Source organism: Phaseolus vulgaris, chromosome 2, assembly GCF_000499845.2.
Source record: "Phaseolus vulgaris cultivar G19833 chromosome 2, P. vulgaris v2.0, whole genome shotgun sequence".
Lineage (NCBI taxonomy): Eukaryota > Viridiplantae > Streptophyta > Magnoliopsida > Fabales > Fabaceae > Phaseolus > Phaseolus vulgaris.
Window position 1 is genome coordinate 4,373,687 of NC_023758.2, and position 22,117 is coordinate 4,395,803.

A 22,117-nucleotide genomic window follows, 5' to 3' on the forward strand; every position below is an offset into this window, starting at 1 on the left:
CTATGGGTACCATTTCAACATCTAATAAAGTATCATTTTATCATTAATTGGAGTTATAAATGATAACTTTAAAATTATTTTCACATTCAGTAATAAAATAATATTATTTTATATCACTTTGCATCATATGCACCTTTCATGAGAAACAATTTTAGAGTAGAATACAATTACAAGAGAAAGTGTCATTTTACCCTTAATTGTGTACAATAAGACAATTTAACACATTAATCTTGGATGAAAAGGTCACTAACTATTATCACATTATTTTTTTCTGACACATTGTTCGGCCCAATTAGTATTACATTTTTTATTCCCCTTGTTCGGCTCATTAAAACAAGACATAGAAAATTGTTCAAAATTTATGAATAATCAATTAATTTTTTGACCACATATCATTATTTAAAAATACTTGTTTTGGAATGAAGATAAAATTATATTTTTAGTCAGATATTTTTGGATAAATAATGTTTGTTTGCAAACCCCTATTTCTCATTGGAATAACACAATTTCATAGGAAATTCGTCACAACTACTTTTATTAAATAGACCCATGTTGAAAAAATCACCTATTAAATTACTGAGTATTTGTTGGTATAAATAATATAATTTTGGAAAAATATTATTGTAACTTGTTTTTTTTTTTCTTGTTGGGAGGTTATTTTATTTTACTAGATACTAATTTTATTTGTAATATTATCTCAGGTCAAATTAGTTTTCGTATTTAATAAAGATGTCGTACAAAATTTACACAAAACTGATGGTTTCTTAAACTATTTGAATTTAGTTAGTGTAAGTCAATTTCAAGTATGGGTGATTGAAAATTACCCAAAAGGAAGGGAGGTTGCACATGTTCTCTTGATTATGAAGACTTTGTCACATGTCATTGATTTGCCTGGTGGAGCAATACGGTGACAAAGGAAGTAAATGTGTTTTCAACATAGAAAAGTTAGATGAAACAAAATTTATCAAAAAACATTGTAAGAAATTAATTTATATTATAAAAAATTAAATTCATTTTTTTTGCATCAACACAAAAAAAATCAATAAATAACAACCAAATTTAGAGACAAAAAATAATTAACTACTATATTAACTAAATTAGATATTAATCTAATTAGAAAATAAAAATTATTGGTATCTAAAATGAATTTTATTATTGATAAAAAATTATAAAATAGTTTTTAAATTAGTATCTAAATTAACTACCTAGGTTTTAATTACTAATACTTTAGATTCTAAATTGGTCTCTAAAAGACTAACAGAGACTAATTTAGAATATAAAGTAATAATTAGTTAAAACCTTATAGTAGTTAAAGGTTAGATACTAATTTAGAAATTATTTTATAAATTTTTATTAATAATATAAATTAATTTATATACTAATAATTTTTTTAATTTAAAAAATTGTATCTATTTTACTCATATGATAACTAATTATTTTGATCTCTAAAATTAGTTTTCATTTAATGATTTTCTTGTAGTAATAACTAATTAAAAAAAGTTTCATATTCCACTCTTCTTTTTAAAAACAAATAATTTAAAATAAAAATTATTACTTTAATAACTACAAATTAAAAACTAACGCTTTACAATTGGGATTCAATCCATACAATTTTAACAAACAAATATTTATCTCTAATTGTAATATAATATAATGCATAATAGAGACATTGATACGACATGGACACACGGAGATACGTATCATTTCTAAAATGTAAGACACCGGAACACAAATTTATATATTATATAATTATGAATTATATAAATTGACAATAAAAAATTATGTGCACAAATATGTTTTAGTTTTTTTTAGCAAAAAATTGTTTTTCATGGCTCATACAAAACGATTTGTTCTTTATTTTTATAATCATACTAAAAATTTATACAATAAATTTTAATTTTTAGAAAATTAATGCATTTTTCAATTTTAAAATTGTGTTAGAATCGTATTAGAAATGTCAGAAATTCAACAAATATTTTTTTAATTAAACACTTCATCATAAGTGTTATACAAATTTCAATGTTGGATACGTGTGTTCGACACCATTTAAGAGAAACGTCCTAGTCAATATATCTAAAACTTGATGTCATTACATACATGGCTTTAGTGGTTACCTTGGACTCATAAATAATTTAGAAAATGTCACAGGCCACAGCCGTCTCATTGTTTTCATCCCCATTTTAATGAGATGGTTCTGCAACTTCATCTATATTATATAATTCCTAATACGTGAACATCATCATTCATCATGGTATGCTGTGTGAGGTGTTCCAAAGGGTTTAAAATCTGCAGTGTCACTGCCATTCTTTTACTCATTTTGTTAGCAGCACTGCTGCTGGTATTATTCTTCACTGTCTTCAAGCCTAAAGACCCTCACATTATCCTCAAATCAGTTAAACTCCAAGGTTTCAAACTTGAGACACCAACTTTGAAACTAAACGTATCATTAGGCATAGTGATCACTGTTGAAAACCCTAACCATGGAAGCTTCACCTACCACAACAACACAGCACATCTTTATCATGGAGAGACTCTTGTGGCCGAGGCTCCACTGCGTGAGGACACTATTCCAGCACGTCGTGACCATAACATAACAACATCTTTGTCTATTTTTGCAGATGTCGCAAAACTTAAGGATTTATCCTCTGATTATTCGAGGGGTGTTATAAATTTTACCTCATCAGTCACCTTGTTGGGGAAAGTCAAGGTGGTGAACCTCTTCAAGATGAAAGCCACTAGTTTCTGCACTTGCTATATCTCTCTTTTCGTCCCTCACAAAAGCATCGATTCTATCTGCAACTCCAAAATCAAATTATGATGTTTTTTTTTTCTTGAATTTTCTCTTGTGCTAGTTATTATTTAAATAAAAGAATCTAAATAATTGGTATAGTTATTATTTAAATAAAAGAATCTAAATAATTAGAAGTTAAAATCTGATTATCTAATTAGATATCAATTTAAAAACTATTTATAATAATAGAAATTAATTTAAAAGTCAATATTTTTTTTGTTAAAATGGTCTTTAATTTATTCAATATAACAACTAATTATTTTTTGTGTCTAAAATTACTTTTTATATAATGATTTTCTTGTAATGGAGGAAGATAGTGAAAAAAATATAGTTCCTACTTAGTTGGAAAAAAATGTCTCATACTTTGCATAAAATTCTCTCAAATATTTGTGTTTTGTTTTGATTTTTTTAAAAAAAAACTTGACTTTTACATATTTGACTCATTCACAAATATAGACACTTTACTCTATTTATTCTAAAAACAACAAATTAACCAGAATAATAGTTAAGGTCAAAATAAATCCAATTATACGAATCTTACTTAAAACAATAAATTTATTTACTATTATAGTCCAATGATCAAAAGTTATTAAGTGTGAATAAAATTATGCTTATCAAAATTAATACGACTTTTATATAAATTTTTTAACTAAAGTAATGCAAGATTATCACAATCTTAGTGTATTTATTTGTGAAATTAAAATCACTTATTTGTGAAATTAAAATCACATAAGCGAGTACAACTTCAAAACAATCAAATCATTTTCCATAAGTATTACTTCTCCAATTCTATAATATTTTTCAATCTATCTATTCACATAATTTTAGTGTAAACTTACACTATTTTTAAATAGTTTAAAAAAGACAATGACTATATTATTCTTATCTAATCTACAAATCTAATCTAATCTTGTGTGAAACTAGAGTTTATACTTCATATTATCTATCTTGAATGTTATGATTTATAACATATTTTAGTACTTTTTTATAGGAATATATATAAAAGCAGAAAAATTATTGGAAAAAATATTTTCAATAAATACTTAAAGAAACAAATAAAAAGATACTTTACTAAAAAAGAGAAGTGTGAGAAAAACAATATTATAATCCTGCTTAAAAAAAAAACTAGGCAGACTCTCGGATAATCAAAATAAATAAATATTTTTTTTTTTGGTCTAAAACTATTTTAAATTAAGCCTTTATGGTCTTTAAAAGAAAAAGAAGTGTAAACAAAAGATTTTAAAATCATAATTCAACCTTTTTGTTACTCTTTTACACTAACAGCCCATTTCACACTCCATTGATGTTGTGGATAAGGAAAATATAACAAATGATATGATTTAGAGTGATATGGGAAATGAGGAAAGCTATGAATGATGATGATTCAGTGTGTTTATATTTATATTCTTACCTTTTAAATTAGTTAAATTCAAATATTTATTTTTCTACATTTAATAAAAATATACAGTGTACGAAATCTTTGTTATTGATTTAAAATATTGCGAACTTAAATAAGAATGGATTTACGATGGACCATATTGGTGGTTGGCCCAATAACCTCTGCCCAACATTGATCTCTTCCCTTCTGGAGTCTCTTTCGACTGTTTGTCCTTTGACTTACGCTGAAGCTTTAATTCAAGGTAAATAAATATCCCATTAAATTCAAATTTCCAATTCACAAAAAATATTAAAGTTTTTCGAATTACATCGATTAAATATTAAAGTACTTTTATAGTATATAAGATTAAATTAAACTTAAAAATATATTTTTTAATATAATATTAGAGTTATTTTAAATCTATTATAAAAAATTTATTTAACTTATCGTATTATTTACTATCAAATCACTCATAATATATAGTTTTTATAAGTTTTGATTTAAATTTAAAGTTTACTATTTAATTTATAATCTACTATTGATTTTTCATTTGATTTCTTGTTTTTTTTTTTAAATTTTATAATATTCAAAGTCCTGGTTTAATATTGTTTTTACGTATGTTTTAATTCAAAATTTAATTTGACTACTTAATATATTCGTTTATGATACCACAAGATAAATATGTTATACAAAGATACATAGAAAATTACAGTTTAATCTGAAATTGATTTTGTCATTGTTCTCGAACAGGATTGGGACCAAAAAAACTATGGGAACTCCTTTTCGATTGGTCGGTCGGATGCTTCTCTCTTCCTCTGAAAACCGATGCTCTACTTCTATTTTGCTACTCTACCCCTCGTCCTCAAAATCTCCAGTCTCGGATAATACCTGCAAAAGACACTCGGTATTCAACATTCAGTATTCCGAGTACTGTATGATGATGACGTACGTGATTCAAATAATCTATGCCTATTTATATAATTATTATAGACTCTTTCTTATTAGGTCAGATTAAGAAGCTGAATCATGTTTAGAAGTATATTACCTAACTTTTGATTGTTAATTAATCTTCGCTAATCGTGTGTAAACTTAACTTCAATTACGACCTCGATCGATACCTCGATCAAGTTTCAAGATACCAATCTTAGTCTCAGTCGTATAAATCCTACCAGTACATTTATATCAAGTGTTTAAATTACATTAAACTAGTGCTTATTTATATCACTAAAATAGGACTGGTTTAATATATTTAATATTTATTTATAGTATAAAGATTATTTTTCTAACTTTAAAAATATTAAGTCAACTCTGATAATCCAAATTCCAATCTTAACTTTCAATGATTTCTCATTTTGTTTTTCAACCCAAATCAAATATCCGTTCCGTACCAATACATTTTTTTATGATTTGAAAACCGTTTAAAACAGAAAAATCCCTAATTGCCAACGCCATGATTCTGTAAGAATATGAAGATTTGCTTTATTATGAACGCGCTGCTCAAAAAGCACAATATATTCAAATTTAAATCATATATGCAAGGTCTGAACTTAACCAGACCCACCAAACTTCTATATTTGGACCCACTCTTAAAACCCATACTCACCACACCATACTATATATATATATATATTAATCTTACATTTATTGTATTTTCTTTTTTTCTATTGCATTATTTATATATTTGTAAAATTTTTCAATTAGGGATACGTTTATAAATTTTTTTAAAATAAATTTTAAAAAGTAAAATAGAAAACTATATAGCATAGACACTAATACGATATGATATGGACATGGATACAAACATGGAGATAAGTATAATCTCTAAAATGTAGGATAAGAGCATACAATTATATATATTATATAATTATGAATTATATAAATTGATAATAAAAAATTAAGTGTACAAGTATATTTCAGTTTCTTTTTTAGTAGAAAGATGTTTTTTTATGGTTGGTTTAAAAGGATTTATTCCTTATTTTTATAATCATATTAAAAATTTATACAATAAATTTGAGTTTTTTAAAAATTAATGTATTTCTTATTTTTAAAATTATGTTAGAACCAATTCAACAAATATTTTTTGAATTGAACACTTCACCGATATGTGTCATACGAATGTCGGTGTCCGACACCGACTCACTATTTAAAAGGTGTGTGAGCCTCATAGATAGAAAATTAAAATTTCCAGTGAATTAGCAATAATTTATGCAAATAACATTAGGATAAAATATGAAATTTGGATAAAACATCATAATTTTTTTGCAAACATTAATAACTAGCTAAATATATTTAAATTACTATGATTTAGAATTTAAAATGATGTTTATTATTTGTAAAACATAAGTATGAATAAATGCGGGTGGGCATAGTAGGAGAGTGAAAAGAAAAAAGAGAAAAGGGCATGGAGGAAATTTCGGAATTACCCCTCCGATCTGGCACTCACTCGCGTGTTCAAATCCCGAATTCCATTTGGAGCACCCTTTTTTTTCCTTCTTCTCTTCTTCTTCTTCTCTTCCGCGCCTCGTTTCTAACACTTTGGGTTGCGTCTCCCAAAGACAGAGGGACCTTCTCCTTCTTCTTCCTCTTCTCCTTCTTTTCTCGTCCATGGACCTTCACGCGCGACCAGATCACTGCCTCCCGGAGAGGAAAGGTCAGAAGAGGAAGCTGGAGGAGGATTTCGAAGACGACCGACAGATCTCCGCGCCTCCCACCGGCCACGCTCGGGACGCCCTCCTCTCCGACGTCAAGGAACAGGTCATCGTCCTCGATTCCACCTTCTCATGGAAGGAATCCGATCGTGCTGCCGCCAAGCGCGCCACGCACGCCCTTGCCGATCTCGCAAAAAACGGTAAATCTATTCGTCCTCTGGCTTCCTTCGTTTTCGTTTTCTTCTTTCGCGGAATTCGGTTCTTCGCTGCTTTCGTCCGTTGCACCGCACGCGCTTCATTCGGCGCTTGTCTTTGTTTGCAGAGGAAGTGGTGAACGTGATTGTTGAAGGAGGCGCCATTCCTGCTCTGGTTAAACATCTTAAAGCGCCTCCTCTAGTCGGAAGCGACCTGTTGCAGAGGCCAATGCCGTTTGAGCACGAGGTCGAGAAAGGAAGTGCTTTCGCGCTTGGACTTCTCGCAGTCAAGGTAATTTTACTTCTCCTCTACGGTGACTGTTAGTTAGGAATTATTGCAACTTAGCTTCTTCATGCCTTGAAATTGACAAGCTCTGAAGTCTATATAATTCAAGGTTTTAATTCCACGTCTGTTATTTGTATTGTGATATAGATTTTACGTTGAGTTCGCTTACTAGTGATAGTTATCTCCTTTTTTAAAACGTTGTTTATGCCAAAAATTGTTTTATCTTATCGTTTTCACCAAACGGCGTGAGCGATTCTTTTTAGGATGGTATAGTTGATACTGTATAGTAGAAGGAAGCTTTGAAGATAATGCATGATGGTCTAATGTGTGGTGTGAAAATGCCTTCTGCAGCCGGAGCACCAGCAGCTCATCGTTGACAGTGGTGCTCTAAAACATCTCGTTGATCTTTTGAAAAGACATGAAAACGGCTTAACATCTCGTGCCATTAATAGTCTAATTCGTAGGGCTGCAGACGCGATTACTAATCTTGCTCATGAGAACAGCAGTATTAAGACTCGTGTCAGGTATGCTTCTTCGAGTACTACCATGCAATTGAAATTTAATTTGGAATGGTTTATTCTTATGATTATCTGGAGTTAATGTGTAGGATCGAAGGTGGGATTCCACCGCTTGTTCATTTACTTGAATTTGCGGATACAAAGGTGCAAAGAGCAGCTGCTGGTGCATTGAGAACCCTTGCTTTCAAAAATGATGAAAATAAAAATCAGGTTAGTGGTCTTTAGGGAATGTTTTGGGAATTTAAATTGACTTACATATGATACGAGTAAGTCACGTAACGTAACATAATGACATGTAGATCGTTGAATGCAATGCCCTTCCAACTCTGATTCTAATGCTTCGTTCAGAAGATGCTGCTATTCATTATGAAGCGGTATTACTTGTGCAACCTTAATTCTTAAGTTAAATTTTGCAATAGTGTTGACTTTGGTCTTTGTACTGATCTTACTGGGAACTTGCAATGAATTTTATTGAATTACAGGTTGGTGTGATTGGAAATCTGGTCCACTCTTCCCCTAATATAAAGAAAGAAGTTCTTCTTGCTGGGGCCCTACAACCGGTCATTGGATTACTTAGGTATATTCTTACTTCGCACCCTGGAAAACTACGCTCATCTCCCTTCCCCCATGTTTCAACCCTGCACTTAATTTGTTTCACTATTATAACTCAAAGTTCCTTTTTTCATTCCAATAATTTTCCGTAGTATATATTACTGAAAAAGATGTCTTTCTATCAACCTATTCTAATTCTAATACTGTATGATGAAACAGCTCCTGTTGCTCTGAAAGCCAGAGGGAAGCAGCCTTGTTACTTGGACAGTTTGCAGCAACTGATTCAGACTGCAAGGTAAGCATTAACTTTAGTTTTTCTAATAACTCCATGATTAAACTGAATCGTGAGGGAGAGAGAGAAAGGCATAAAGGAAAAATCCTAACACCTGTTTTTATGTTTGTTTATTGGATGGTGAAAAAAGTGATGTGAACAATTTTATGCATGGATTTTTAGTTTGGATTCTGAAAAGTGCTCAAGCATTTGGGGAACCAACCCTTTGAAAGCTAGCCATTAAGGAGGGAGAGTCAAACACTTAAATACCTCCTTGAGCATCCTATACTACTTGTTGCAAACTAAGGCATCTCATAATATCCAAATTCCTATCATAGCACTGCCCCTAAGAGCTGACCAGTTAGTACTCTCTGTCTGTAGCCCTTTCCAGGATATCGGCAACTAGCTCTAATACCAATTGATAAGTACCCATGTTCTTGGGAAACTGATGTGATTTGGAAAATAAAAATAAATGTGTATTTTCTTTTTGTGAATAAACTTGTTATCCTTAGTATTTGTATATTCTCTGTTTTTGCTTATCTAATGGAGTTTGAGTGGCACAAAGGGTTGTTCTAATTCCTATCACTATCTTGATTTTTTTATATTATTGAATCTGTTTCTTTTCCATGGCATCCGCAAAATTGAAGATCACATTTTATATAAAAATTCTTCAAAGAATCGTTTCAAGAATTCATCCAAAAGTTTTTCCTTGAAGCTTGAGTGGAAAGATCCTTCCAACCCAGGCAAGCCTCCCTGGGTTTTCATCAGAAACCCACCTCAAAAGCTAGCTATTAAGGTGGGAGAACCAAACACGTAAATACTTGATCAAGCATCTCATACTGACTTAGGCACCTCCTAATATGCTAGTTCCCATGAGATTCTTTCTTTAACTTATTTCTGAATAGGGTGGCTCAGTGGGTGTTAACTCATCAACTCTTTGTGTATTATATATCTCTGTTTTTAGTTTTACCTTTCGTATTGTTTGATTTTGTAGGTTCACATTGTTCAGAGGGGTGCTGTCCGACCTCTGATAGAGATGCTTCAGTCCCCTGATGTTCAGCTAAAAGAAATGTCTGCCTTTGCATTGGGGAGATTGGCCCAGGTTATTTCTTTTCCCTTGTCTTTTCCATGTCAGAGTTCAAATATGTAAGTTAAGAGGCATGATTTAATGTTACATTTCCTATTTATAGTTTTTAATCGGTAATGGTAACATATATATTATACAAATTTCCATGTGTAAGTATTATAGATTATATACTCGGCAATGGAGTTAATTTTAAGTTCGTCATTTTAGTTTAAAATCGTTAACGTAAACTCTGTGCATTTCCATGTCTTAAGTTTTGTATTAATGTCTTATCTCAGAACATAAAAGTCATCTTTCTAATATGTTGTATTACTTACAGCTTTATAAAAAAGTGTTATGCACTTTTTCTGAGTATGTTGAATCACTGTTTCCCTTTAACACCATAACCTGTAGATATTCAATTTTAATTTTCAGGACACGCATAATCAAGCTGGTATTGCACACAATGGTGGCTTGATTCCCTTACTGAAGCTTCTTGACTCAAAAAATGGGTCTTTGCAACATAATGCTGCTTTTGCTCTTTATGGCCTTGCAGATAATGAGGTAAAATAAACTCTACGAGTTCTAATAAAATATCTTTCTTGACTGTAGTAAAGCTTATTACTTGAAGTTAAAGTAAAATAACTGTTCCTTTTTTATATTTTTTACTTTGTCCCATAGGATAATGTGGCCGATTTTATTAGGGTAGGTGGAATTCAGAGACTGCAGGATGGAGAGTTTATTGTTCAAGTAAGTTTGCCTTGTTGATACCAATTCTGTTTCTCGGTTTCTCGGTTTCATGGTTTTTGCATTTGCCCTTTGTTGCCTATATCAATGGGAGTTCAGTGCTTTATATAATTGCATACAAATTTTATGTTCTTAGGCACACACTAAGAGATAAGGAATTGGTTTCTCTTGCAGGCAACTAAGGATTGTGTTGCAAAGACATTGAAAAGATTAGAAGAGAAGATTCACGGGCGAGTAAGCACCACTTCACATTCACTTGTTCTTTGGTACATTTTACTGAAATTAGCTTGGAAATGGTAGGGATGCTACTACTGTATTAATTATTAATTCTACAACAATCTAGCCTTATCCCACCAGTTTGAATTCTACATGTTGTTCAGATCTGTAACGTATTAATTTTGCCTTTGTAGGTGCTGAACCATTTGTTATATCTCATGCGAGTTTCAGAGAAGGCTTTTCAAAGACGAGTTGCTTTGGCTCTTGCTCACCTTTGTTCCGCTGATGACCAGAGAAAAATATTTATAGAACACCATGGTATGCATCTTAATAAAATATTTTGCTTTAGTTTGATGTATATTTTTTTTAAAAAAAAATTAAAACCTTTTTCTGTGTTTTTTTTTGCCTTTTCTATTCTATATGAATCCAAGCATCTGTCCATGCAGGTTTGGAGTTGCTTATGGGGCTTCTTGGCTCTTATTATAACTCTAAGCAACAACTTGATGGAGCTGTGGCTTTATGCAAGTTGGCCAATAAAGGCACGACTCTGTCTCCAGTAGATGCTGCACCCCCATCTCCCACACCCCAGGTAGGCATATATAATTGTTGGCTTGTTCTCATCCTTCATAGCATCATTGCTAAATGATTGATTGCCTTTTCCAAGTATTTTGATTTGATCTGTGTTTTATTTATATATGATGCTTTTAGGTTTATTTTTCTTTCCTGTCCTTTTCATGATGATATATGAAAAAAATTTCCTCTTTGTTTTGATTTTTTTCCTTGTTATATTTACAAGATCACTGTGTACACACCAACATGCATAATAAGGCAGGTATTAACAGTGTGGCTAATTAATTTTTCAAATCCTACATGATAAGTAAGCAAGGACATTTGTAAGCTTAACTGTTAGCAGGGATGTAATCCTCAAGCTTAACTGATAAAACACCCTGCTTAGAGGCTGGTCCTACCCTATTTAAGCTATTGGGCATGGATGACTGGGCTGAATTGACCCAATAATCCATCATGCCCTCTCATGACCCTTTGTGCATATAATTTTCACTCTTTTAGAGGATCTCTGTCCTTGAACGTGGAGATAATTGGAAACTTGTTAAACCTGTAATTTGAATCTGTATGAATTATGAAACCAAATGATTGACTAAGAACACTTACTACTCTGCCAAAAGCTTTAGTTGTTGGGATTGGCACAACTCTTGACATATAAAACCCTGCATAACACATGGGCTCTTGCCTGTTTAGCCATTGGGCATGGACCCACAACCCTTAGCACGTATCAAAACCAACAAGATTGTTATTTAAATTTTCATCTCACCTCTTCTCATATAGTAGTCAATGGTTTTCTGGTTTGCATTTTATTTTGACATGTGATATCTCTTGGTCATGCTTACCTGTATCATGATTTGCAATACTTAAGCTGCACTTGTTTGCTGGTAGTGGGTTGAGAAGGGAAATGACCACAACCCTAAAGTTAAACGACAACTTACTGCATTCATTTCTTTCATGCTAGGACCTTTTATATTTCACTTCCAAGATTTTTACTTTGGGCCATAAGTTATCTGTTGGACCTTTTATTCATTAGGACTTCCTAATCTCTTTTTATAAAAATATAGAGGAAAAAAACAGAAGTAACATCTAGATACGTTATAATCGAATTTTATTTTCTAATTTAAACTGAGATATTTTCTAACCATGATATTTGGAAACTAAAATACATGTTATTTTGAAACTTATATGTTGCTTTGTTAGCTATTTAACTTCACAATGCTGCACACACATTATTTTTATATGTTTCTGTATGTTAAATGTCTGTCCGAGCTATGTTTTATCAGTGATCATGAATCTACCAATTCACTACTTGAAAAATTTTGTTTCACGATTTGTATCCCAAGTCAACTACCATATCTTGGTGTTTAAAATTGATTCAGATATTGGGGATAGTGTCTAGTTATAAATATATGGTCTGTTTAATTAGTTAGTATCTGCTTCTGTGGATCCAATAATCTGTAGTACTTGCATATGCCTAAAAAGCCTAATGCACTCATTGACTGCTTACTTTCTGTCTTGTCTTGATTATTCTGTATCCGTAAGGTATTTTTGTAAGTTTTAATGCCTGTGATGCTAGACTTTTCTTCTTGCAGGTCTATTTGGGAGAGCAGTATGTAAACAATGCTACCTTGTCCGATGTTACATTTTTGGTTGAAGGTTGATGTTTTTTCATTAACACTGTTTTCTTAAAGCTGTTGCTTGGAGAACAATTCACCTAGAATGCAGTGCTGTTGTAGCTGCAGTTTGCATTTGTAGATAACCTGGTATTTTCCATACTTTGCTGCAGGCAAACGATTTTATGCTCACAGAATTTGTCTGCTTGCATCTTCAGACGCATTCCGTGCTATGTTTGATGGTGGTTATAGGGTGAGTATATATTGATCTTAAGTGTATCATATGTCTCTCACTGTTAATAGACTATCGGGCAAAAAAAGAAAACTGTTATTGGCTCCACGATATCATGATAAGCATCATGTATAATCTATCATTTGGTTAGTAAATGTAGCTGTTGGATATTTTAGACATGGTACCCTGTGCCTATTCTTGGATCTAAATAATCATGGTAACTAGGCAATTAGGATACTTGTATCTAATAACTCATTTCTTAACCTTATTATATAATAGCACTCCCTGCTGTCTAAATTGACAGATTCAATTATGTCTCTTGTTTTCTTTTCCTCTCATTCTCAACAATAGCAATACAAAATTACATTTCATATCTCAGCACAATAATTGTGATACGCTAGTCTATTATTGTATGTCAGGAGAAGGAGGCACGGGACATAGAGATTCCAAACATTAGATGGGAGGTTTTTGAGCTGATGATGAGGTCAAATAAATTCTGCATTCACGTGCTTTATGAAAGTTGTGCTGTGAAAACTTGTAATAATTGTGAACAACTTAATTCGTATTGTCTTTAATCTTTTCTCCAGATTTATATACACTGGATCAGTTGAGATCACTCTTGACATTGCCCAAGATCTCCTCCGAGCAGCCGATCAATATCTTTTAGAAGGACTCAAGAGACTCTGCGAGTACACAATTGCGCAGGTCAGCTAAGAGAATTTTGGTTCACACATAAATACACATAGTCTTTACACTTGTCCTTGTGCTCTACTATTAGACTGGAAAGTGAATTTCTCTTATTTGATGTTTTGGTCCAGGATATATCACTTGAGAGCGTATCAAGTATGTATGAACTTTCTGAAGCATTTAATGCTATATCGTTGAGGCACACATGCATCCTTTTTATCTTGGAACACTTCGATAAATTGAGTGGAAAGCCAGGGTACGTATCTGATCCCTCTACAATGTGTACAGATGTCTGTAATAAGTAAACAAAATCTAAATGGAATAAATGTCTGAATCATCTTTTATAAGCTGGAGGTTTTATGTCAGTTGTATCTACTTTCTATTTCTCTTTATTTTCCTTGTAGTTTTGGCAGGCTTGTGTCAACCTAAAAGGAGTTAAGATATTGAAAATTTGAATCTACTTAAAATTCTTTTACATGACTAAATAAAAAATTCTTTTACATGACTTGATTTCATTTCTCTTTCCATTTTAATAAAGCTCTATTTCATTTAGAAAGCATGCTTTCGTGTTATTTTTATTAGTATTCATTTGCGAAATGAAGTTGACGTTTTATATATAGTTATCAAAAATATGAAAAGCTGTGGGCTTACCCTTTTTTCAGAGGGCGGGTTGTGATTTTTGTTCAACATGTTGCTGATCTTTCTTTCTTTCTTTTTTCTGCAAGTTGCTATATTCTTAGGTTTGTTTGCTTTTTGACAAATATGATGGTCAGGGATCTTAAACTTTGTTACACAATAGATGCCGACCTTTGGTTTGAAATTAATTGAATAATTAAGCTTTGGCCGGATAAATAAATCACAGATATGATGAATGCATTTCATTTTACATTTCTATGTTCTGTCTTTCTAACCTTTTAGAATTTCTTTTGTACCAATTATTTGCAGACACTCCCACCTGATTCAGCGTATAATACCTGAGATTCAGAATTACTTTGGTAAAGCCCTTACAAAGGGCATTTCCTACAATCAGCCGTAGAATTTACTGTTCTATTTGACATCTAACCAGTTGCAATGTACATAATGTGGTCGATGTTAATTGAACCTGCGAAGGAAGTCTCCTGGATTGAGTGCAGCATGGCTTAAAAAATATTTAACATCAGGTCGTGTACGTTCTTTTCTGATTCAGTGTAAGTCCTTCTAGGCTCTACCTGTAATGTCATTCTCGTAGATGTAGCAAATGACCTTCACGAACATTGTTTTTTCTCGTGCAATATTGTGATGGTTATGATTTGATAGTGTTCATTTTCTCATTTGTTTAGGCATTATAATTGCTGTATTTCTGAGAGTAGTATAGGTTGCCCAAGCACCTCATGTTTATATGACAATTAAATATTTGTCTGTAATGTGCTGATGATTAATTGCAAATACATGTAGCTTTAACGCAAATTAATTGCAAAATGCAAATACGTCGCAAATGCGTCATTGGATACTCAGTTACTCGTTTGACCATGATAAAATTGAATTCAGTGCTGCTTATAAAATTGACTGTATATTCAATGAAGTGACCATGCTGTATGGAATGAAAGACACCTATATCCAAATGAAAACCCTCTCACAAATCAGTGGACAACCAAAATCGGCTAAACAGCTTATGATGATGGTCTAAGAGAATCTTTTATAATATAGTGATGTACTTTGACCAATCAAAACATATGAAATGAAAATTGAATGTGTCGTCTTTGTCTGGATGTATCAGAACTTCTGGTGAGTTTTTCTGTGGGCAGATGGAAGGTCTTGTTGAAAAGGGGCTTTGATTGTTATTTTTGAAGACAAATAAAAGCATTGAACTGCTTTTTCCTTGGGCATCATGTGTTACCATCGAGGAAAAAGAATCCCCTCAAGTCACTCCCAACGGTGTACTTTCACTTGGAATGGGCCAATCGGCTGAACTCAAGTCTTTTTATTATACTTGTTTCATGATTAGAGTAGACTGCACGTGCATGAGATAGGTATGTCTTCTGCTTTGGAGGGTTTGTATGCCAGTATCCGTCAAACATGAGTTATGGATATACTAACTTAATTCACAAGCCTTCATTTAGCAAGTCTCTTTCATTATTGCCGTTGAAAGCAAATTCATAGAGTCGCATTATTTTGAAATAGTTTCTTCTGAACTTTATGGCAAAAATGAATTGCCCTTTAAGTGAAAGGAGTAATGTTGATTACTGTATCATGCATGCTTTGGTGGACACAGCGTGTATCTCATTTGGAATTTCCTCCGAAGGATTGCATTTTATAAAAAAAATTGTGGATAAAATTGAATTGTAGTTATCATTTGAAATTTAGTTAAAAGAAAAGGAATATTAATAGCCTTAGTTAGACTTTGAGGAAATTCTTTAACTAGAAGAAACACAAACAGATTCATCTATATTCAGATTTAAGAAACTTTTAAACAAGAATAAACAATTCTACCAACTTTATTTATCTGCAAACTTAAAGGAACCCCTTGTTAAAAGCACAACCAAGCAGATGAAGAAAATTAGCAACAATTTTTATCAATCTTTTGGCTTGCTCAGTTTCGGTATGAAATATGTAGTAGACAAGATCCTCTTCCTCTTCAAAAAGTTCCACAGTTTTATAGTACAACACTGTTCTGTCCCCAAAGTGCAGGCTGTCAATGATGAGCCAAGCTAGGAGCCCTTGGAGCCAATGGATTGATGATGGGGATATCTAACCCACAAGTTCCATTAGAGTACACAAAGTTCCAAACTACACCCAATCTTTTTGAAACTGCACCCTACATAATTTTAAATTTCTCAAAATACCCTTTACTCTGGAAATGAAAATATAGAATGGGAAATAATACATTCCGGAAATACAACAAGAAATATATTTAAAAAATATGTTAACAATTCTTTAATAAAGAATTAAATGTGTATTTATTCAGAACATTCAATTTAAAATAAGATGGTAAGTTTACATCATTCAAATTATATATATATATATATAATATTAATTTAAATTATATTTAAAATATATATAAATTACTTATATCTTAAAAAGTAACAACACATTAATGTTACTACAAACCACCCATTATGTAATAAAAACAGAAATATTTGGGACGGAGAAAAGCAAAACCAAGGAGTAATGAAATCCTGCAGACATTAAATGAGGCATAATACCTTTAAGGGAATAAAGACTTCATAAAAAAAATTGAATACAACAATAATGAAACATTAATACAGCATTCAATGCAAGTCAGGTTTATCATATCATGTATAACTATAAAAAAATATTAAATAAAAATTAATTTTAAAAATAAAAAATAATTAAATATTATATTAATTAAATTAGATAGTATTTAAAAATTAAATCTTAAATTTTAAATTCTAAATTATAAACCTTAAACTCTAAATCCTAAAATATTAAAGAAAAATTAATTTTAAAAATTAAAGATAATTAATTATTATAATAACTAAATTAAATACTAGAGAATAAATTTTAAATCTTAAATCCTAAATTTTAAATTTTAAATCTAAAAGTTATTAAATAAAAATTAATTTTAAAAATTAAAAATAATTAATTATTATATTAATTAATGTAAATTTATTTAGAGACTAAAAAAATTATTAGTTTTTATTATTGATAAATAATTTTTAAATTGCTATCTAATTAAGTTTTAACTATCAATTATTTATATTTTAAATTTAATAATAAAATTTTAATAGATAATTAAATATTAATTTAAAAATTATTTATTAATAATAGAAATTAATTTAAAAATTAATAATTTTTTTAATTTTTAAAATACATTTAATTTAATTAATATAATAATTAATTATTTTTAATGATTTTTTTTTTGTAGTGTATGATTTTGATAGAGGCTTGCTAGACAAATGAAATGCAAATTTTATTAATGACATTTAAAACAAGTGAAATGAAAATTGGATGTTTCTTCTAGTTCGTAAGAAAATCAACCAAGATTTTAATTAATCGTTTGGATTTGTGGGTTTCCAAGTCATAGAGGAAACAAACATGATTCTTCTTCCTCCTCGAACACTGTAACTTCCCCTTTCCACCCACTTTTCATAACACCCTCACAATATAGCACAACCAAATTTTTAAAAGATTCGTTTGTGTGTGAAACTGTTTGATTTCTTTCCTAGGTGAATACTCATCCATTTGACGTGAAATTTGTTGCGTTTCGTCCCAAATTCAGTCTATATTATTATGTATAATTTCAAGAAAAAATTATTTCGAGAAAATATTTCTGAAATTTTGTGAAAACCAAGACTATCCTCTAGTAAAATTTGTGAAATTTCGCCCTACTTTCTGCCATTTTATTCTATGTTGAAAAATTGCGTTGAAAAATTCACACAAGTACTTTCATGTGTTGTTTTCACCCTGCTAAGGAGGCACGTCAATAAACAAATCACAAAAAGGGGACATAGGTAAGAAAAGTCAGGAAATTTTGTTTTGGGAAAACCAGTTTTGTTCACTCTCGCTCTCAATCTTACTACGCCCTATTCCATGGGTCTTTTGGGCTGAAAATTTTACCAGACATTCGTCATTATGTGTATTGAGTTTTGGCTAAGATTTGAGCCCCAGATACGTCCCACAAGATTTTCAATAAATTTTTTATTCATCACTATCAGGGTTGAAAAGAAGGTTCGTTTGTGTGTGAAATTGTTTGATTTTTTACCTAGGTGAATACTCATCCGTTTGACGTCAAATTTGTCGCGTTTTGTCCCAAATTCAGCCTAGATTCTTACGTGCAATTTCAGGAGAAATTATTTCTAGACAATTTTTCTGAAATTTTGTGAAAAACCAAGGCGATTTAGCAAAATTTGTGAAATTTCGCTCTATTTTGTGTAATTATATTATGTGTTGGAAAATTGCGTTGAAAAATTCACACAAGTACTTTCATGTGTTGTTTGCACCCTGCTAAGGAGGCACGCCCATAAACAAATCACAAAAAGGAGATATAGGGAAGAAAAGCCAGGACATTTTGTTTTCGGAAAACCGGTTTTGTTCAGCCTCGGTCTGAGTGTTAAACGCCCTATTCCTTGGGTCTTTTGGTCTGAAAATTTTAACAGACATTCGTCATTGTGTGTATTGAATTTTGGCTGAGATTTGAGGCCCAGATTCGTCCCACAAGATTTTCAATAAATTTTTTATTCATCACTTTTAGGGTTGAAAGGAAGGTTCGTTTGTGTGTGAACTGTTTGCTTTATTTCCTAGGTGAATACTCATCCATTTGACGTGAAATTTGTCGCGTTTCGACCCAAATTCAGTCCATATTCTTATGTGGAATTTCAGGAAAAAATTATTTCGGGAATTTTTTTTTGAAATATTGTGAAAAACCAAGGCCTAGTAAAATTTGTGAAATTTGGCCCTAGTTTCTGCAATTTTATTCTGTGTTGAAAAATTGCGTTGAAAATTCACACAAGTACTTTCATCTGTTGTTTTCACCCTGCTAAGGAGGCACGTCCACAAAAAAATCACAAAAAGAAGATATAGGTAAGAAAAGCCAGGACATTTTGTTTTCGGAAAACTGGTTTTGTTAACTCTCGGTCTGGGTCTTACTACGCTCTATTCCTTGGGTCTTTTGGTCTGAAAATTTTACCAGACATTCGTCATTGTGTGTATTGAGTTTTGGCTGAGATTTGAGCCCCAGATACGTCTCACAAGATTTTCAATAAATTTTTTATTCATCACTGGCAGGGTTGAAAGGAAGATTCGTTTATGTGTGAAACTGTTTGATTTTTTACCTAAGTGAATACTCATCCGTTTGAGGTGAAATTTATCGCGTTTTGTCCCAAATTCAGTCTAGATTCTTACGTGGAATTTCAGGAAAAAATTATTTCAGGACAATTTTTCTTAAATTTTGTGAAAAACCAAGGCTAACCTCTAGCAAAATTTGTGAAATTTCGCCCTACTTTATGCAATTTTATTCTGTGTTGAAAATTTCGTTGAAAAATTTACACAAGTACTTTCGTGTGTTGCTTGCACCCAGCTAAGGAGGCACGTCCATAACCAAATCACAAAAAGGGGACATAGGGAAGAAAAGCCAGGACAGTTTGTTTTGGGAAAACCAGTTTTGTTCACTCTCGCTCTCAATCTTACTACGCCCTATTCCATGGGTCTTTTGGTCTGAAAATTTTACCAGACATTCGTCATTATGTGTATTGAGTATTGGCTGAGATTTGAGCCCCAGATACGTCCCACAAGATTTTCAATAAATTTTTTATTCATCACTGTCAGAGTTGAAAGGAAGGTACGTTTGTGTGTGAAACTGTTTGATTTTTTACCTAGGTGAATACTCATCCGTTTAACGTCAAATTTGTCGTGTTTTGTCCCAAATTCAGCCTTGATTCTTACGTGCAATTTCAGGAGAAATTATTTCTAGACAGTTTTTCTGAAATTTTGTGAAAAACCAAGGCTATCCTTTAACAAAATTTGTGAAATTTCGCTCTATTTTCTGTAATTATATTATGTGTTGGAAAATTGCGTTGAAAAATTCACACAAGTACTTTCATGTGTTGTTTGCACCTTGCTAAGGAGACACGTCCATAAACAAATCACAAAAAGGAGATATAGGAAAGAAAAGCCAGGACATTTTCTTTTCGGAAATTCGGTTTTGTTCACTCTCAGTCTGAGTGTTACACGCCTTATTCCTTGAGACTTTTGGTCTGAAAATTTTAACAGACATTCGTCATTGTGTGTATTGAATTTTGGCTGAGATTTGAGGCCCAGATTCGTCCCACAAGATTTTCAATAAATTTTTTATTCATCACTGGCAGGGTTGAAAGGAAGGTTCGTTTGTGTGTGAACTATTTGCTTCATTTCCTAGGTGAATACTAATCCATTTGACGTGAAATTTGTTGAGTTTCGACCCAAATTCAGTCCATATTCTTATGTGGAATTTCAGGAAAAAATTATTACGGGAATTGTTTTTTGAAATATTGTGAAAAACCAAGGCCTAGTAAAATTTGTGAAATTTGGCCCTAGTTTCTGCAATTTTATTCAGTGTTGACAAATTGTGTTGAAAATTCACACAAGTACTTTCATCTGTTGTTTTCACCCTGCTAAGGAGGCACGTCCACAAACAAATCACAAAAAAAAGATATAGGTAAGAAAAGCCAGGACATTTTGTTTTCAGAAAACCGGTTTTGTTCACTCTTGGTCTGGGTCTTACTACGCCATATTCCCTGGATCTTTTGGTCTGAAAATTTTACCAGACATTCGTCATTATCTGTATTGAGTTTTGGCTGAGATTTGAGCCCCAGATATGTCCCACAAGATTTTCAATAAATTTTTTATTCATCAATGCGAGGGTTGAAAGGAAGATTCGTTTATGTGTGAAACTGTTTGATTTTTTACCTAAGTGAATACTCATGCGTTTGAGGTGAAATTTGTCGCGTTTTGTCCTAAATTCAGTCTAGATTCTTACGTGGAATTTCAGGAAAAATTATTTCGGGACAATTTTTCTGAAATTTTGTGAAAAACCAAGGCTATCCTCTAGCAAAATTTGTGAAAATTCGCCTTACTTTCTGCAATTTTATTTTGTGTTGAAAATTTCGTTGAAAAATTTAAACAAGTACTTTCGTGTGTTGCTTGCACCCTGCTAAGGAGGCACGTCCATAAACAAATCACAAAAAGGGGACATAGGGAAGAAAAGCCAGGACATTTTGTTTTGGGAAAACCAGTTTTGTTCACTCTCGCTCTCAATCTTACTACGCCCTATTCCATGGATCTTTTGGTCTGAAAATTTTACAAGACATTCGTCATTATGTGTATTGAGTTTTGGCTGAGATTTGAGCCCCAGATACGTCCCACAAGATTTTCAATAAATTTTTTATTCATCACTGTCAGGGTTGAAAGGAAGGTACGTTTGTGTGTGAAACTGTTTGATTTTTTACCTAGGTGAATACTCATCCGTTTGACGTCAAATTTGTCGCGTTTTTTCCCAAATTCGGCCTAGATTCTTACGTGCAATTTCAGGAGAAATTGTTTCTAGACAATTTTTCTGAAATTTGGTGAAAAACCAAGGCGATTTAGCAAAATTTGTGAAATTTCGCTCTATTTTGTGTAATTATATTATGTGTTGGAAAATTGCGTTGAAAAATTCACAAAAGTACTTTCATGTGTTGTTTGCACCCTGCTAAGGAGGCACGCCCATAAACAAATCACAAAAAGGAGATATAGGGAAGAAAAGCCAGGACATTTTCTTTTCGGAAAACAGGTTTTTTTCACTCTCGGTCTGAGTGTTACACGCCCTATTCCTTGGGTCTTTTGGTCTGAAAATTTTAACAGACATTCGTCATTGTGTGTATTGAATTTTTGCTGAGATTTGA

General features: G+C 31.9%; 1 protein-coding gene across 2 annotated transcripts; it reads left to right on the forward strand.

Moving 5' to 3' along the window:
* Positions 1-6,590: 6,590 nt before the first annotated feature.
* On the forward strand, positions 6,591-15,990 carry LOC137810399 (ARM REPEAT PROTEIN INTERACTING WITH ABF2). Of its 2 annotated transcripts, XR_011080901.1 has the most exons (20): positions 6,591-7,017; positions 7,140-7,303; positions 7,649-7,821; positions 7,905-8,025; positions 8,115-8,189; positions 8,298-8,392; positions 8,587-8,662; positions 9,633-9,740; positions 10,137-10,265; positions 10,383-10,451; positions 10,623-10,682; positions 10,859-10,982; positions 11,111-11,253; positions 12,821-12,884; positions 13,015-13,094; positions 13,493-13,557; positions 13,661-13,778; positions 13,892-14,016; positions 14,706-14,947; positions 15,517-15,990. XR_011080901.1 is itself a non-coding variant. In XM_068611639.1 (19 exons), exons 1-19 carry the CDS (start codon positions 6,774-6,776, stop codon positions 14,794-14,796), a joined length of 2,124 nt encoding a protein of 707 aa, XP_068467740.1. In that variant the 5' UTR covers positions 6,591-6,773; the 3' UTR covers positions 14,797-15,070. The 2 variants fall into 2 exon arrangements, 1 of the variants encoding a protein (XP_068467740.1); XM_068611639.1 differs by lacking the exon at positions 15,517-15,990 and having other exon boundaries at positions 14,706-15,070.
* Positions 15,991-22,117: the final 6,127 nt, after the last annotated feature.

Excerpts from the sequence above, each read along its gene's own strand:
- LOC137810399 (XM_068611639.1), top strand. The coding sequence starts at position 6,774 with ATGGACCTTCACGCGCGACCAGATCACTGCCTCCCGGAGAGGAAAGGT. Across the intron at positions 10,983-11,110 it reads AATATTTATAGAACACCATG|GTTTGGAGTTGCTTATGGGG; the intron begins GTATGCATCTTA and ends CTGTCCATGCAG. Across the intron at positions 13,558-13,660 it reads GTTTTTGAGCTGATGATGAG|ATTTATATACACTGGATCAG; the intron begins GTCAAATAAATT and ends TCTTTTCTCCAG.